We start from the raw sequence: 17244 nt of genomic DNA, 5'->3' as shown, positions 1-17244 counted from the left end.
ACGACAATACACGAAAGGGTTTCTCAGATTTTAGGTTTTCATTGCTGGTAGCTTTGAGGTGACTATGGCATGAAGTTCCTTGAAAAACTGGAAATGATCAAGACAATAGTTCGAAACTAAAACGTTCTCCACGTGTGAAACAAATACTGGTACATCAGCATAATAAGAACCGGTTCAAAACTAGTAGAATAGCCCGTAGCTGATTTCACAATGTTGCTATTTTGGTTTCATACGTGTTCTTTTTCTCGTACAACGCTTTCAGCCAAGTCAGCCGATTTCATCTCATTTGGAAGTGTTTCGTGACGTCAGATGGACAATTTAACTTTGATAACACGTTGAAATAACGTTAGTGAGCAATTTAAAACAGAGTCGGTGGTCAGACTCAACCATTCTCTCTCAACGACAATACTACGCAGGTTTTCTGTATATGTTTTAATTTAACGCCTTTGAGAGAAGTGAGAAAGGCCCATTACACCTTCGGGAAGCGATAAAAAGCGATTTCGCAGCCCATAGGATCTAGGTGCTATGACGTAATTCGTGATTGTTTTGGTTAATATTACGGGATGGACAATGAATGAAATTCGAATTCCCTCGGGCCGAGTAAATATTGAATTTCCAGCCGAGACGGCAATGGACGTAAATGGAGAGATGGCTGAAGCACTGTCCACGGTGGAAAACAGCGACAATTCACCGCCAGTTGATGGCATTTTCGCTGCCGAATGTATCTTGAAAAAACGAACCCGAAAGGTAAGAAATCTGCTGTCGAAACCGTATCATATTTGTGTTGATTTTCGCCAGAAGTGCTTCCCTAAATGTGAATTTTCTGCCTGTGTTTTTTTGACAGGGTAAAATCGAGTACTTGGTGAAGTGGAAGGGATGGTCTGCAAAGTAAGAACAATTTTGCATCGACAGTAAAATTATTTTACAGCTACAGAATGATAAGAATATTTTGTTGAATTTTACAGACACAACACCTGGGAGCCGGCCGATAATATCCTTGACGCTCGACTGCTTTTGGCGTATGAAAACAGGTAGAGTCAGAGCGTGAACGAGAATGTCGTAATTTCAGAGCTTTCCATCTGATTATGCAGCGCTTAGAGTTTCGCATCTGGATGACGCGTTTGGTTTTTATTTGCATCTTTTAAAATTTTAGCCGAAGACGAAGAGGAAAACGCTCAAGGTGGCAGCGAGGGATTGCAACAACTTCTAACAAAAAGCCGAGAATCGAAACGGTTAGTGTTGACGTCTCTTTGTATGGAAGAATATTGCAATTTAAATACGTTAAACGTCGATTGCGACAACTCGCGCGCCAAAAAACATCGTAAAATAAACGTTGTGGCCAGATCAAGCATGTTTTAACTTGTCATTGTCCAATGTAGAAATATTATTTATTACGATACTTGTTTGTAATTTCAGGGTCCAAATTTCCTCATGAGAGGCGATGCGAATTCACTGGAGTGGGATGGCATTGAAGACGAAGACTGCAGAGGAAGCTTGCATGAAAGCGACAGCAGTGATTCTAGTTTTGTTGGTGATGATGCTGCAAGCAACGAATTTGAATTCAATGGCACTGAAGTTAATCCGCCAGCGTGTTTGCATTCTCCACATCAAGTTCTTGGCCCGGATTTAAGTTTATCAAGCTCGGATGCAGCACCGCGCTTACAGAGCACCCAAACAGGAAAACCTCTGGGAAACCACAAAATGACAACACTCAACGTTAATGACGCGGGAAGTTCTCGGGAAAAATACACCAATGATTCCAACTCTGAGCTTCCGAATGGGCCGATTTCTGGAGAAGTAGAGGAGGATTTCTCCCTGAGCAAAGCTGCTATCCCTCAGGAGACGAAATTAAAGATCAATTCGGAAGGATTAAACGGTAATGATGAAAAAGGCTCTCTCTCGGGTAGTACATCCGGTAAACCATGGCGTGAAGCCGTGAAAGTTCCCGATAAGATTTATCTCGACTCAGCAGAACGTGAAATCACGAAAACAGCTTCACAGAAACGTCGAGACGGCATAAGCGATGCTGAAACTGGCAGCAACGAGGAATTGAAACAAATGACAATGAAAATGAACGGCGAGAACTTTGTCAATGCATGCTCCGTTACGGCGGACTTTGACAAAGGCAACCACGCAAAATCTAGCAAGTCAGGCAAAATTTTTCGCGGTGAAGGCGGCCAGAATCAGACTGCTACAGCCATCAGTTGCTCCGATGGATTTTATAGAAGTTTTCCATCGCAAAATAAACAGCGCCGAAACGGAGAGTTGCTTGTCTCGGAGATGACGGAAAATACATATGCTTCTCGCGCTTGCCTACCAAGCGAGAATGAACACTCCACAAAATCTACGCCAATTGAAAGCTGGAGGAAGCCTTTGATTGACCAGATCTTCATTACTGATGTAACATCAAACTTTGTTACAGTTACGGTGAAAGAGTGTTTAACTGATAAAGGGTTCTTTCGGCAAAGGTGAAACGCAGATATCATGAATCCGCTTGTCAGCTAAAACTACTACCAGCCAGCGAGAGTTTCATTTCCCAGTGCATCTGTTCACAGACGTGGATGTGTATACAGTTGTCAACAATTTTACGGTCGCTTGATGACCTTTGCGCCATGCTAATGGATCATTTGAGCATGGATTGAGCGTTCTTACATTCAGTTCGTTACCTTACAATAGGCTAGAAGAGTAAAAACAACGAAACCTTTGCAACATCTTTGACGTCGCGTGTCGTAACTGTTCCGAAATTGACTAGATTCATTCCCACGGCAGCTTTGAAGTTGTACGAGTTCATTGTTGGGTTTTTCTGTTGGATTTGTGGTTGTCGTTTTGATTAAATCTAACTTATAAAGCAAGCATCAATGCTTAAATCAAAACATAGGGGCCACGATTAAACACATATGCGATGTCTGCCAGCTTATTGAAACATCGGGAAATCAACAACCACGTCTTCTCGAGACCCCACAAAAAAACAAATTGTGTTAGATCAAACTACAGGTAAACTGAAAGTTTAGTTGTAAATTCTAGAACGCTGTAAATAAAACTGTTCTCCCGCTGGCACGAGCTCTCTGTCGTCGATGACCACAAAGGATCCGAACTGTGAGCAAACTAAGTTGTTCTCATTTACATCAAGCAGCAGAAATATGGGAAGAAAATTTTGAGATCTTTTCCATAAAGCAAAGTTTTATCCTTAGTCCACTACAGTTCGCACATACGTGTTTGGAGTGAACATTGTTTGTTAAGCCACGAAGCCGGCATTATGAGTTTTTTTTAATAAAAACATAGGATAAACCAGCAAAGAAAAACGGCGAAAAATTAAAGTAGCGTATTTGACCTTAGCTTCGCGAATGAAGACTTGAAATCGTCATTGACAGCGTTATTAAAAACGCCATACTTTGTAATGAAAACAAGTAAATTGAAGATTGTTAGATATTTCCAGAATGCACTTAATCCTCGATTTGAAATCTTACGAATTTTTTGATAAGCCATACAGAATTATTCGATACGTGTCTTGTTGAATATTTCAGTCGGGGAGATTAAATAAAACTGCCTACATGTGTGGGCGCTATGTGTAGGTCCAAAGCGGCCGTTGAGTTAAAGTTGTGTACAGAAGACGTGTATTAACCGAAATAAAAGTTAACATTAAATGCTACTTTCATTGTGGATCTTTTTGCTCTATCATCGCCGTAATTGTAAATGCACAGGCTTCTACGGTGGGTTTTGGAAACCCATCGTAGAAGCCTGTGCATTTATTGGTGCCGACGTGGTTTTCCTAGTATCGACGTAAAATATTTTCGTTTGAAGAAACGACAGCAATTTACGAAGCTTCTTGCTAGCAATAAATACGAATTAACTTTTCTCTTCATCCACCGGATAAAAGGAAAAGTGGCGACGGTATTTCAGAGTTAATTTACGAAATTTCCATTTGGCTAGCTCATGGATGTTACAACTTCACTCGGGCAACTCGAGTAAAAGATAACAATGTTTACATGCACACGTTGGGTATTTGCAATTATTCGAAATAATAAATCAAGCTTGCTTTTATTACAAATTGTCAAGGACTCCTGTGTAGGTTGAATATCGTCGTGATGCGTGCGTAAGTCTAGCGTCGAGGATGTTAATTTTACAGAAATAATTGACTGAAAATAATATTCTTAAAATAGGCCGCTTCGATGTGAATACTTGCCACGCAGGCTGAACGTAAAAAAATAGTTCTTGTTTTCGAGGTGCGATTTCGAAATCAGTCATGTCATGAAATATTCAATTCTCTTTACTTAGGTAGTTGTTGGCCAGAATAAGACAACTGCTTTGATAAACACTGATAAAAAAGCACTTCTATTAAAATAGTACGTGTTAAACGACAAAAGCTTGGCGCAAAAGTGCACTTTGAATTGGTATAGAAATTTTGCATTTTGTGCAAACGAAAATCGCACGGAAACAAAAAACTGCATGATGAATGAATATCGAGAGAAGCAGCTTTTTTTTAACATAAAATTTAAGTAGGATTCTTTATCTTATCGAGTTTAACTGAACGAAAAACCTCTTTAAGTCTCAGGCGTTTTTCGTCCTAGATTTCCAATAATAAAACTTGACATTGAGATAACGTCACAATTCATTGTCAAAACTGTTACATAAACCTCGATTAAAATTCTCTACCTCATCGAGTTCAAGTGAAGGAAGAATCTTTTTATGTCTCGGGCGTTCCTCATCCTAGATTTTCCAATAAAAAAAACTTGACATTGAGATAACGTTACAGCTCATCGTCAAGATCTTTCTTGGAGAAAAAAAAGCTGGAGAAATGTTTGTGTGACGCTTCTCTGTTTCGCCCTAACTTCTTCATCACGAACACGTACTGTATCCGTGGGTATATAATTAACAAATGCTGACATTCGCAAGGAGAAAGTGTCTGATTGAAGACAACACTGCAAATAGTTAGTTTCACGCTCCAGATCTGACAAACAGTTACGCGTCATCACGTACTTTGTAAAATAAAGTTTCTGAAAAAAAGGACAACGGCATCATAAAAGCCATTGAATTGAGTAATCGCGAAAGAAAATTCTATACTCGACACTCCACCAACTTTTATATTCAACCCACGCAATTACGTGTTTGGAGTCGATTAAGGGAGGTTTCCAGATGGAATATGCGTCCGCTTGGACATCTCTGATCGTTCGTGCCTAGAATTTGAACCGGATGGGCTCCCAGCTGGTATCAACGGAAAAATCGATCAATTTGAAAATTTAGGGCCACCGGTAAACACATTATAAACAATTTTATTCACCCATTTGGTTCAATAACCATCTCCTTCTGTGATAACAAACTGTCCAACCTACAACACTGTAAAATAGAAGCAAGTGACAAAGCGTTCTTCATGGCAAAATAATCAATTGTAGAAGCAAATGGGAATAGAAAGCTTGCAAGATTCTTTAAATCCAGAGATCTTGCGGAAAATTCATTGATTACTACACCGCTAATCGTTTTCTCGGCAATGCCAATGTAACGTTTATCTCGTATATTCTCGCCTAAATATTAAAGCTGCGGGCTGTGTAATTGTAAAACGTCACAATGATGCAATGAAACAATAAGTGCTGAAAAATACTCTTTTAAAAAACATGTTTTTGTCGAGTCATAATTTCAATGCGTAACTTCACCTTCCACAAATCAAATGGAAAACATCCAGGTGAAATTGAACCTCCTAAAATTAAGGATTATTTAAATCTGTCGTAAACAGGATACATTTTGTTGACTTATAACGACTCATCTTGAATCACGAATATTTGTTTTGAGAATTTGCTGGATTTTCAGCTGTTGTTCGAGTTCATGATGGTAGACGCACCTATTGCAGTCTTGCAAAACCACATTAGAAACTTCGAATTAGTCAATAACTCATAATTTACATCCGGTAAAATTCCCTTCTAAACAATCTCTCCGTAGGCAAAAATGGGTGGGTACTGACTTTTTTTTAAGCAGAAACTATAATAAATATGGAAAAGGTTGGTGATGTCAGGCTACAACTATTTATTTATTTCAATAGGGTGTGTTGGCGCTTTAAAGAGGTACATGGAGCTACTTTTCATGACTCGGGAAATACTGATGTTTTCAAAGAAGATATCTGCCCAAGGAGATAACATTCTAGGTCATTAAAAGGGCTGGACCACGACATAGCTACACGTGTCCATGCACATACTGACAACCTGATGAAAGGTTTCATTAAAAGGACGGAGGAGGGTAATAATTAAACACAGAAGAAATTAATATACAATCTATCCGGACACCACTAAATTCCTTATTACAGTTTTTTTTTTTTACATAAATGGATTTGGTTATAGAAACTGTTTTGATTGTGACACAAGATGTCAAGGGTTTATCAAGAGCACGGCAAGGTAAAAATATATCGATGTTCGATAGGATTCGAGACCAAGCTAAGAAATTTTGCATTTGTATGTTCCCCTGCCTGCGCCAAACGCTCGCTTGGAGGTAAACTAGCGAAAAAGTGAGTGCGCGAAAGACTTCTTCAGCGCAGACAGAGTAAAAATGGATGGAGCTGAAATGGAGAGCCGGTTTTATTTCATAAAGATGTCATGCCATTTTCCTTCTTATTCCTAATAGTAACAACCATGGGGAGATGGGATTTTCATTCTCCTCCCATAGGAAAAGCTCGCCGGGCCCCTTCTATTGCGGCTGTCATAAGCGATATGATTCAGGGATGACTGACAGTTGAAATAAATCAACCAAAATAATTTATCCCAGTGGTGTTTTCTAGGAATAAAACAGTTGTTGTAAACTTGTCCCACTTTTAATCAAAGGATCTCCATATTTTATACCAAAAATTGTTTCTAAGAGACAAGAGACTAGTTTAAAACCTTTTAGCAGTATTGAACCTAGGTCCGTTTAATGAAGCCGATTGTCTTAAACAGGAAATTTATTTTTTTATATCGATGACGAGTCAGGTGGTGAAGTTTAACCCCATACACCGCACACAGATTTTTTTTTTCATTACGTAGTCGATGGCCCGTCCGAAAGATAGCACTAGCTGACTTTTTTCCACTGATCGCTTGAAATCATTCTTTGATGGCGTTCAGCGTCAGTTATTGACGATGAGGAACATTGCAGAGATAATTTTAATCATCAGAATGTGTGTGTGTTTAACCCTTTTACTCCCAAGATCTCGATAGTAATTCTCCTTACTTTCTGCCATTCAACTCATATGATGTTTGTTTGAAGAAGTTGGTCTTGGATCAACTAATTGTCCCCTAATTGATATTTGTGATTATTCTCATCACTTGTCTTCTTAGTATTGTAATGATATTGTAAGGAGAAATTCTGTCTTGGTCACTCATGGGAGTTGAAGGGTTAAAACACTTTTCTTTTAGGTTTTGCTTTAATTATGAATTAAATTTTCAAGATTTTAACTTATCGAAACCACTGAAAAAAGCTTAAATATCACAATCGCAACGTGAACAATTCTGTTTAAAGTGAAACCGGGAAAAATGAAGCAAATGTTACAAAACGAAATGTACTTAAGTATATTTTTCAAAACAAAAACGAGATGTATTTTGACCTCGCATTATGACTAAACGTAATTGTCTATTAATCAACTTGTTTTCTAAGTTAAAGGCTGACAGGAAATTCTATATGAGCGTCAGTTCTTACTTCATCTCTGTCAACAGGGTGATTTAAAGAGTGCTCTTTGGACTTCACTAACTTCGCTCTTTTTACGTTACTAACTATGCGCAAAATCTCCTAAAAACGTACTACAGCGCCAAAATTTTATGGTAAATAAGACCTCAAGGAATTGTCAGCATGTTCGAAAGTTTGAGGCCACTAAAGCCAGAAATCGCCCCTCACTCTAAATACGAAAACCACAATCTCCAACGAGAATTCCTTTGTCAACGCTACATTTAATTTAAATTGACTTTACACAAATAACTAATGTTTAAATCTCCGGAAACGTTCTCAAAAGGAAAAAACACCTCCCACAAAGGTAATAAACAAGTGTATGTGACTGGAATTCTCAATGAGATGTATTTTTGTTCGAGGATTTTTAAGCTTTTAATATCCTTCAGAATAAGATGCTACTTAAACTTAACCGCTCTCGAGGAAGGGCCAACACTGAGGTACCTCGCCGAATTAAGGGTTAATCAGTGGCTGACTATTGTCGTGTTTTATTCCGTCAAATAATTACGGATTATTTACGACAGTGACTACGCGTTTGTTAAACAAACGTTTGTTATACTCAAAATTAGCTTTTTCATCGCAATGAGTATGCAAATTTGCGACAGCTTAGGTTCTCTTAGTTGCTAGGAAAACTAGAAAAAAATAAACGGTAGCTTTTTCATTTTGTGTACCGTTTGTATGTTGTTGTGGACGTATTTGTGAAAATCATGGTTGTACTGATCAAAGTAACGCTTTATTCCGTCAAATATTTCACTGAGTTTTAATGATATTAACCCTGAGTTTTTGATTGATCGAGTAAGTTTGACCTCAATTAGCTTTTTATGGTCAACAGAGCTTCTCGGTTACTGCAAAAACTAAAAGAATGAACATCAGCCCCGTAGTTAGAACTTACCGAAGTGAAAATCAAGGCAGGGTGGAAAGATGACAGTCTTTGGGGTGAAAAAGCTTCTATGAGTTGAAAGAATGTGCGGTCGCTAATTGCATGAAACAACTTGTAAAACTCCACCTTTTTTTTGTGTTTTTTTTTTTTGGTTTCATTTATGACGTCATAAATGGACTCTGAACTGTTTGTGAGTTGCGCGAGCAAAAATTGTTTCTTGTTTCAGTGTAATGGGATTTCTTATTCTGACAAAAAAAAAAACCTTAAACACTATCACTGTAAGACGACGAACAATCGAGAATACTTTAGAATAACTCGGCCATAAAACGAATTTGCAATCAAATCTAGCGTAAGAAGTTTCAAAGCCACAGCAAGATTTCACCGCGCACTGCTCGGTGCCTTAAAAGGAATGGTATTATTGTGTCAAGCCAACTCAACTTGCACGTGCGGTACAACATATTTTTCAAATTGTTTTTTTTAAAATTAAATTGAGTCTCAAATAACGGGGTTAATGGACAGTCAAGTAAACAAAAAACACTTAATTCTTCAACTTTCTCTTTTATTCAAGATTTCATTTCTTTGAAATCGCTTCGAAGACTGGAACATTCAGGAAATATTTCAGCTGAAAACTGTACGTTTATCGTTGAAACAATATTACGATTTTGAAAACTAGATAGGAAATGGTTTGCAGCCTTCTTGCTAGTTATATTGATTTATAAATTCCACTAGTAGAGTGGATAAAAAATTCAAAAGATCGGACCAGAAACGGAGAGTGACTGAAAAAATAAAAACAAAAACAAGAAAAAAACACCATCTCAAATTTACGTTAAGTGATGTTTATCTGATAAAATCTGATCGATTTAAAAGCCGATTGAGGCTTAAGTAGGTTACGATTAAAAGCTTTTAAAACACTTTGACTTCCTTAAATTCAATCTTACGATTGAGATGAACCAGAGAAATATTATCATGATAAACCCACCGAAGCAATTATAAAGTAAAAATCGTGCTCGCGACCGCACCTTAGGTGAAAATGGTATCTGTGAACGCATGCCAAATATTTAGGGCTTTAATTGTATTTGACTGAATTAAGTGAAAGGCTGCTCTTATCTGTGGTTTTTGAGATAAGAATAAAGACTAATTCAACCATAAATAGTATCACGTTTACCACCGACCTCAGAAAGTCGCCCAGTTATTACGGTGGCAAATCTTCACAAACATCACCGCGCATAACGTTATAAACCCCTCTTCTTTACTTTTTAATTTACTTTTGGTTTCCATATATTTTTACACAATAAAGTGAAACGGTTTCAAAAGACCCCAGCAAAAGTTCTCACGTTTTATTTAGGGTGTATATCAAATACTATGGTTTATCACCATTTAAACGGGGCTCTCAACCTATATCGGTATATTGCGGGAGTTCTTAAAAATAACAGTTTTGGTGCGCAACTGCCAATGTCTAGGCAGCGTGAACTGTTTCATAGACTAACTTTTTTTATCGTAATGCTTTAAGTATGACAAAAGGCAACTAAAAATCTTTCTCACCTGATGCATCGACGACTCTATCTGTTCTTGAATAAGTATTTTAACCCCCATAATGAGAAACTCATTTTAAGCCGATTCACTCCGTCTAAAATAAATTTTACACATCGTTTTAAAAGCGTTTCAATTTTGTCAACTTTTCCTCCACCGCATCATAAAAACAACGTCCCTCCTACTTCTTTTATTGCACCACTCTTTCTATACAGAAAATGTTTATTGGGGATCTTAAAAAATTGTGAACATTAACAAAACCTGACCACAACACTGGGAACTACGTTCCCAGCTCTTTGCGAGAAGTGCGTGGGTTCTTTATCGTCCACTGCTAACCAGTACAGAGAAGCTCACGGTTTATCGTCCTTAGCCAAGAATGTGATACCAAAAGAAGTATTGTTTGCGTGGTGGTGAATTCTTCGGTCGGCACGCTAGCGAAACGCAGTGACACTTTTCATTAATACGTAGAAGATGAGTTACGAGCATGATTTACCGCAGTAATTAATTCAGTTCAACAGCCCTTTCGAACTAAACAGAAAATAAGCTCTTTTTTCAGCCGTTTTATTTCATTTGTCTCAAGACCTTGCGATTGATATCTGCTAGAGCGATAAATTAAATAAACAGAGGGGTTAAAAAGAAGGAAAATCACGATTCACATTCCTAACGAGCCTGTCGGCCATAGTACACGCTGCCATTTTCTCCTTGTGCACGGGATCCTCCCACGCGCTAATTACACTCCGTAAAGATGGATTTTCAGTGCCATGCACGTTTTTCCGTTCGTAAAAAGGACGTAAATTAAGCCAGCTGGGAGATGCACAAAACAACCTGATCCCACGTGGTGCAATAATGATTTGATTGATTGATTGCTCCATCACGAAGGAATCTCAAAGGTCTCCGCGATTTCTTGTACTAACTCTTTCATCAAGTGGATTCGAAAAGCCAATAACTGTCATCACTAAGTTTTTCCCTACGTCACTTCTGCAAAAATGTTCGGAACTTTGCTCCTCACTAATCGACGTACGTAGGTTTGATGCTGCGCAGTTTGACTTGTACTGTGACTGGCATTCCTGTTTGTGCGACAATAAGACTTAGAGGCCTTGCAATCTTTGCTCATGGATTTTCTGTGTATGTGTGAATAGGTACGCTGCTTTCACAAGATTACTTGACAGTTTTCAAGGAGTATATCACCACATTCATGGATTTTTATTCTTCTCTGTATTCAATTTTATAATGCATCAATTCAGTGTCCGTTATACAGAAAGAGTTTATAGGATTTCTTGATCGGCCTTACTCTCAATTAAAAAAAAGTTTCCAACGTCGCTTTTCTCTTCTATTTGCAAAAGCGAGGGCGGGACACTTCAAAAATAGAAAATACGTGGGAACGTTGTCTCCGAATTTTCCGCTTTCGGAGACAGAATCTTCGATTAAACCTCACAAAAATGGTGTCAGCAGAAAGGTAAAACAAGGGGTATGAATGTTGCAACATTCTTTTAATTATGTTGCTGCTTCAGTCCTTTGCAACAGGAAATAACTGTCCAGACTGGAAATAACTGTTCACAAACTTTTCACGGTTGTTTCATCTCAAAATAAGACCACACTCTTCGCCACCAGCGTACTGATGACCCTCTTAGGAAATCGGAAGACTCACGAAAAGCTTGTTGACTGTACCCGACGTTAATTTTTCAAATTTTTCTAGTTCTCCCACTGACATCCTACGTCGAGAGCCCATTGCTCCTGCCTGCGTGAGTTATTACGCACGTAAAACGATAGAAGATGCGGTCTGTTGTTTAATCCATATATGGTTAGAACAGAAAGAAGCTAAGGGATGCATGAAAAAGAAAAATAAAGTTTTAAAACAAAACATAGAATACCTTTCATTGGCTCAGCGTGGTAGAGAGAGCAGAAGTTGCCTGCAGTATATTATAAAATGTAAATACTCTCTTACCAATTCTTTCGAGTTGAATTTGGATATGTGAGGAAGCACTACGTTAACAAAAGTAACTAAGGTTTTAGACAACATTCAACTCAAGTGAATTAGACAACTATGTTTGACATTCCCGGTCGAGTAAATGTAACGAGTCGATACAGTAGACTGCGTCCAATAAAAACCCAATAGTTTGACATCGTACAAGAAAAAAAGTGAAAATTTGAGTCATCTCATAACCCATTAAAATAAAGAAATTCGAAAGGATGGGTCAAGAATGAGTTAAAATTCGGCCGGAATGTACTGGCCTTTTCTGGACTTTAAGTGAATAGAAATGTAGTTTCCGCAACCTTCAGCTACTGAATCGTGAGTTGAATAGCAAAAAGACCAGTCATGGTGGGATTATTAAAAAAGCTACAGAACCATTTTACAGTCAATTTTGGCATCAGAGCATCGCCTTTGAATACAGTAAAACCAAACCCTGAAATATTCGTGGGTTCTCAAAGATTGACAGGGATAAGTTGAAATATCCTGACAAATCTCGAGTGTTATCTTAAGAATCTTGCATATCTTTGAAATATTGTAACTTTTTTTAATGAAGTGAAATGCAATTAAGAATACCAAACTTCCTCGATCAAACTTCTTTTCCTTCAAAATATTAGTGTCCAAAAAGATATTTTTCATCGAACAAAATGAAAGTAAACGCTGCAGAAATCTACAATGAACACATGCAAGTTGCATTAATGCACCCTCTCCTGGCAGCGCTAAAAAATCCATCTCACAATCTCTCCCAAATCTTTCTTTTTTTCCTCAATCACACGCGCATTACTTCTGTAATATTTCTCCAAATTCCAATGTAATATGGTGTACTAGTCCTCGGAGATGGCAATTTTTCTGTAGCTACTACATCATTAGTCGAAGTTCTTGACGAGGTTTCTTTGTTACGGGTTGAGGTCCTTCGTCTCGTTGTTCGTATCGTTGTTTTCTCAGTCTGAGACGAGACGATTTTTGACTGCCGAGATAACTTTGGGTGGGATTTACCATAATAATGACGTTTGTAAAATTCATTCGTGGTCTGATTTGTAAGAACAAGGTAGAAATGAAATAAGGAGAATCCTGTCATGGCCACACCAAAGAACAAAACAACAAGGAATAGTATTGCCAGCAAGGGTTGCCGAACCAGCAAATACTGCAAGGAAAAGATAAAAGGAGTTACTGCTGTAGCAATTTCTGTCGTTGCAAAAAATTTTCAAGAGATTGACGAAAGTTATTCAGGGTTGCTCTGGTTTAGCTTTGATTCGCTTTGTAATTGGTCTAGAAAACGCGCACCACTTTGTCAGCCAATCAGATCTGACACTAAGGTCATTTCGTGGCTTGGCGCTTCGGGTAGTTTCCTAGTTTTTACCCCGAGGTCTCATTTTCTGCTCGTGTTATTTTCCTATGTTCTGTTATGATTGGTTTTGGTTTTATGTCACTCGAAATGCATACTCAAGTGTATGTATGCAAGTATGTATTGTCCTACTGGTAGATATGCAGGACGGCGATTTGAGAGGTCTGGGTTAGAGCCCTGGCTGAGTCATTGTGTTGTGTTTTCAGGCAAGAAACTGTTCTTCTCCCCCAGTGCCTCTCTCCACCCAAGATTATTAATGGTAGCAGAAAATTGGTATGCAGGGAAATTTGATGAATTTCTAGTGGCTGATGGTGATGGGATGCATTCTACCTAAAGGTGTCCCCAAGGGTATAAATGAGTAGGGTTGAACTGTAGGGAAAGGCTGACAAAATGCACGGGAATACCCTGTTAGGGGCCAATCTCTCAGATGAAATATTACTCCCAGTTGTTTCATGCTATAGAGGCCAGAATAAGTTCCAACAGCTATGCAAGTTGGCCTCAGGCGCAAGATTTATCTATCATCTACTCTTCATCATGAAGTTCTGTTCATGATATAATTTAGAGGGGTATGCAGTGGATTGTGTATGACAATGTAAATTATCCAATTTTTAATATGAATTACCTGGGTTAAAAATCTGATTCCTACAGGATAACGCTTTCCATCATAGGCCTCATAATTCATGGTGATCAGGCCTTTTGAGAGCACAATATAACCAAACACAACTGCCGTCACAAGTGTCCCATACACGCAAAGTATTGCAGTACTTATGATGAAACACAAGAAGAACTTGTAGTTTTTCTTTCCAATGCAGTTGTTCACCCAGGAGCAGTGATGGTCAAAACGACTCACACACACATCACATAGAGCTGTTGAAATAAAATAATGGAGTCACCAGAACATGTCAATGGGTAAAAGCATAACTGGGATGATGTCAGGCTGCATTCACCCTTTAACTCCCAAGATCTCATTAGTAATCCTCCTTACTGTCTGCCATACAACTCTTGTAATGTTGATTTTGGGAATTTGGCATTTGATCAACTTATGATCCCCTAATTGATATTTTTCTTTATTCTCATCATTTGTCTGCCTGGTATTGTATTGATATTGTAAGGAGAAACTCTGTCTTGGTCTCCCATGGGAGTTAAAGGGTTAAACAGGGTTTTCTTTCAATTTGTAATAATATACAAGAAAAAAATTGCACATGTCTGATAAGCTGAAAATGAGTGCATTTTTCATGTAACTTGAGTGCAAAGTCTTAACAGGAGTGCAAACAATAAAAATTTTATGTGTAAATTTTGTCCATGTAGATATTCTGTAATGCTTTTTTTCACATAAATCATTAAAAAGTGACAACATGATTTTGAGTGCAATGTGGTGTTAATAGGCATAAGTAAGTTTAGTTGTCTTTGAAAAATTTACTTGCACTTATTAACACAAAATTGTACTCAAAATCTCATTGTTATCTACACAAACAGGCTGCTGTTGCTATCATAGATGGCCTAATGCTGAGCAAGCTGGACTCCAGGTGAAGAGGTGTTGATTCAAACCCTTACCTTGTCATGTTGTTGTGATCTTAGGTAAGACACTCAACTCTCTACACCTTGACATCAATATGGTTATTCTCCAAACTTTCCTCTCTACATTTCTTGTCATACATGGGGAGAATTTGTTTCAAACAGTCAAGAGCCTCTTAAGAAGAGGGGTTGAGGGCACTGGGGTCATTAGAAAATGCAAAACCATAGAAATCCAAAATTGCAAAACCAAAAAAAATTTGATCAAAAGCCAAAAACCCTATGCAAAACCATCAAAACCGATAAAATTTCACATCCCAGTTGTCAAAACCCTAATCGATCCACAATAGTGGTGACAAGTGGAGCATACAGAGGTTTTGCAACTATTCCAGATCAGTAGAGGCCCATAATTGCCACGCAGATCAAAGAGAAACTGGAACCCAAATAGGAAAAACCAAAAACCACATAGATATTAAATCTGAAAACCTATTAGCATTTTTCACAAAAACCACAAACCAAATGCTAAAAAATGGAAAATATGCAAACTGTGTGAACACCAAAACTGAAAAACTGAAGTTTTTTGACACAATAATTGAAAAACCAATCTTAAAAATAGTCAAAACTGCAAAAGTGAAAATCCCAATGCCCCCCACCCTAGATAATGGTGATCAATTCCTTTGTTCTTAGACCATTTGGTTCAAAAGCAGACTTGAACTTTTTTGTTTTCACAGATATTGGTTGGTATTAAGTTTCACAGCCAATCAACATACATGGCTGAACCTCTTAACCCAGAGTCCAGCATGCTAGCATCCAGGCCACCACATCTCCCACACACTCTTTTGGCACCTGTATGCAGTTTCAGATAGTGTCAAATAATTAATAACAACCTGGCTTGAACTTGATGTTTTAAAGAGACTACTGGGAGGTAATAGTTAAGAAAAATCTGCAATTAATTAATGTACTTACAGCAATGTTTTGATCTTGCTGGCTTAATAAACTTGCATGTAGAACACTCTTGTGTTGTGTAATATACACCATCAGGGTTATAGTCATTCATGTACTCAGTGTGATTTGTCACTTTTATCACACCAGGATCATGTGTACAACAAACCCAAAACAGCATCACATTGATGGCTATAAGAATGTATGAAACAATGCTAAATGTATTCATTTTGTCAAAGTAAGGAATGACTTTGAAGCTGTAGATAGCAGTCCCTCCACTCATAAGGAAACCATAAAGAAGCTGAATACAAGGATTTCTAGAAAGAGACAAAATTAAATTATCTGAAATGAAAGTTTACAAAGCTATCAATTCAAAACACTCTAAATGTCAGCTTTAGAACTTCTCTACCAATTCCCACGAATGACTAATTTAATAAAATTAATTATCTAATGGGTAAAAAGTCTGGAGAAAAAATACAGCAACATCCACTACAAAAAACAGTTCAAGTTTCCTACCAGATGGTAATAGGCTTGTAATTTTTCAAATGTAAGTGTTATAACGTGTGTGGCGTCAAAGGGAAGTGGAGAGAGGAAGGGTTGACATTAGAATGAGACTGCAGTCTGCAGACAGTACGGCACAACTCGTCGAGATCTCATGCATGCAAAAGGGATTCTGCCACGTGGAATGTACGTTTAAGTAAGACAGGAAGGAAATTAAGCACGCATCTGCCATGCTCTGCAGACAGGTGTTAAGAACAAGGAAGCTGTTACCCTCATGTCAGGCGACTGACTTGTCACGCGACTTTTAAAAATCAAACACTACCTTGCTCCTAAATCAAAGCCTTTAAAATAACTTAGCATACCTTTTAAACAAGAGATAAGTTGTAGCACTTCTTATGATGCCAGTTAAAGCTGCTGGAACGCACTTTTTAAAAGTAGACTTCGTCAAATGGGCAACCTAAATTAAAGATAAATAACATTGCTTTAATTTCATGGACAAAGACATCTACGTGCTTACTCAACCAACAAAGGCATATCTGACACAATTCCGCAATTGCTTATTTCAATGATAATTGATTAGTTTTGCTTAGCGTAAAAAAAGACTTAACTATATATAAGCGCAGAAGAGCTACACAAAAAGACAAGACACTCACTGAAAACAATTTTCTTCGTAGAAAACCTACTAAACCAGTTCGATGAAAGTCAGTACTTCCAAAAAAAACTACATATGATAGGGTAACAAAAATTAAAGTATATATAAACGCCATGAAGAGAAAATCCATCCTTTTCGACTTTGACAAAGCAGACGATTGCACATCAGTCCGCATCCGCCATCTTTGTTTACCGTTGGAAAATATTTGATGTATGGGTACATGTACGGTCCCGAAAACG

The 17244-nt window shown here is 37.9% G+C and overlaps 2 protein-coding genes across 2 annotated transcripts; one reads left to right on the top strand and one right to left on the bottom strand.

The window, feature by feature from the left end:
- The first annotated feature begins 203 nt into the window (after positions 1-203).
- LOC113680428 (uncharacterized) lies at positions 204-3649 on the top strand. The gene is made up of 5 exons (XM_027197462.2): positions 204-747; positions 845-888; positions 966-1031; positions 1154-1232; positions 1417-3649. Exons 1-5 carry the CDS (start codon positions 571-573, stop codon positions 2470-2472), a joined length of 1422 nt encoding a protein of 473 aa, XP_027053263.2. The 5' UTR covers positions 204-570; the 3' UTR covers positions 2473-3649.
- Positions 3650-11851: 8202 nt separating this feature from the next.
- Positions 11852-17213, bottom strand: LOC113680445 (palmitoyltransferase ZDHHC4). The gene is made up of 5 exons (XM_027197483.2): positions 17007-17213; positions 16716-16810; positions 15877-16169; positions 14021-14265; positions 11852-13197 (listed from the first exon to the last, which is right to left on the bottom strand). Exons 1-5 carry the CDS (start codon positions 17178-17180, stop codon positions 12823-12825), a joined length of 1182 nt encoding a protein of 393 aa, XP_027053284.2. The 5' UTR covers positions 17181-17213; the 3' UTR covers positions 11852-12822.
- Positions 17214-17244: the final 31 nt, after the last annotated feature.

The sequence above is a fragment of the Pocillopora damicornis genome, chromosome 10, assembly GCF_964200805.1.
Source record: "Pocillopora damicornis chromosome 10, jaPocDami1.2, whole genome shotgun sequence".
Lineage (NCBI taxonomy): Eukaryota > Metazoa > Cnidaria > Anthozoa > Scleractinia > Pocilloporidae > Pocillopora > Pocillopora damicornis.
The sequence above is the reverse complement of the archived record's forward strand: the minus strand, read 5'-3'. Positions and strand labels throughout refer to the sequence as shown.

What these genes read in the sequence shown, in the direction of transcription:
- LOC113680428 (XM_027197462.2), top strand. Translation starts at nt 571, where the DNA reads ATGAATGAAATTCGAATTCCCTCGGGCCGAGTAAATATTGAATTTCCA. An exon ending in TGAAAAAACGAACCCGAAAG is followed by an intron (nt 748 to 844) that starts GTAAGAAATCTG and finishes TTTTTTTGACAG; the next exon opens with GGTAAAATCGAGTACTTGGT. An exon ending in CTTTTGGCGTATGAAAACAG is followed by an intron (nt 1,032 to 1,153) that starts GTAGAGTCAGAG and finishes TTAAAATTTTAG; the next exon opens with CCGAAGACGAAGAGGAAAAC.
- LOC113680445 (XM_027197483.2), bottom strand. Translation starts at nt 17,180, where the DNA reads ATGCGGACTGATGTGCAATCGTCTGCTTTGTCAAAGTCGAAAAGGATG. An exon ending in TACGAAGAAAATTGTTTTCA is followed by an intron (nt 16,811 to 17,006) that starts GTGAGTGTCTTG and finishes TCTTTAATTTAG; the next exon opens with GTTGCCCATTTGACGAAGTC. An exon ending in AGCAAGATCAAAACATTGCT is followed by an intron (nt 14,266 to 15,876) that starts GTAAGTACATTA and finishes TTATTTCAACAG; the next exon opens with CTCTATGTGATGTGTGTGTG.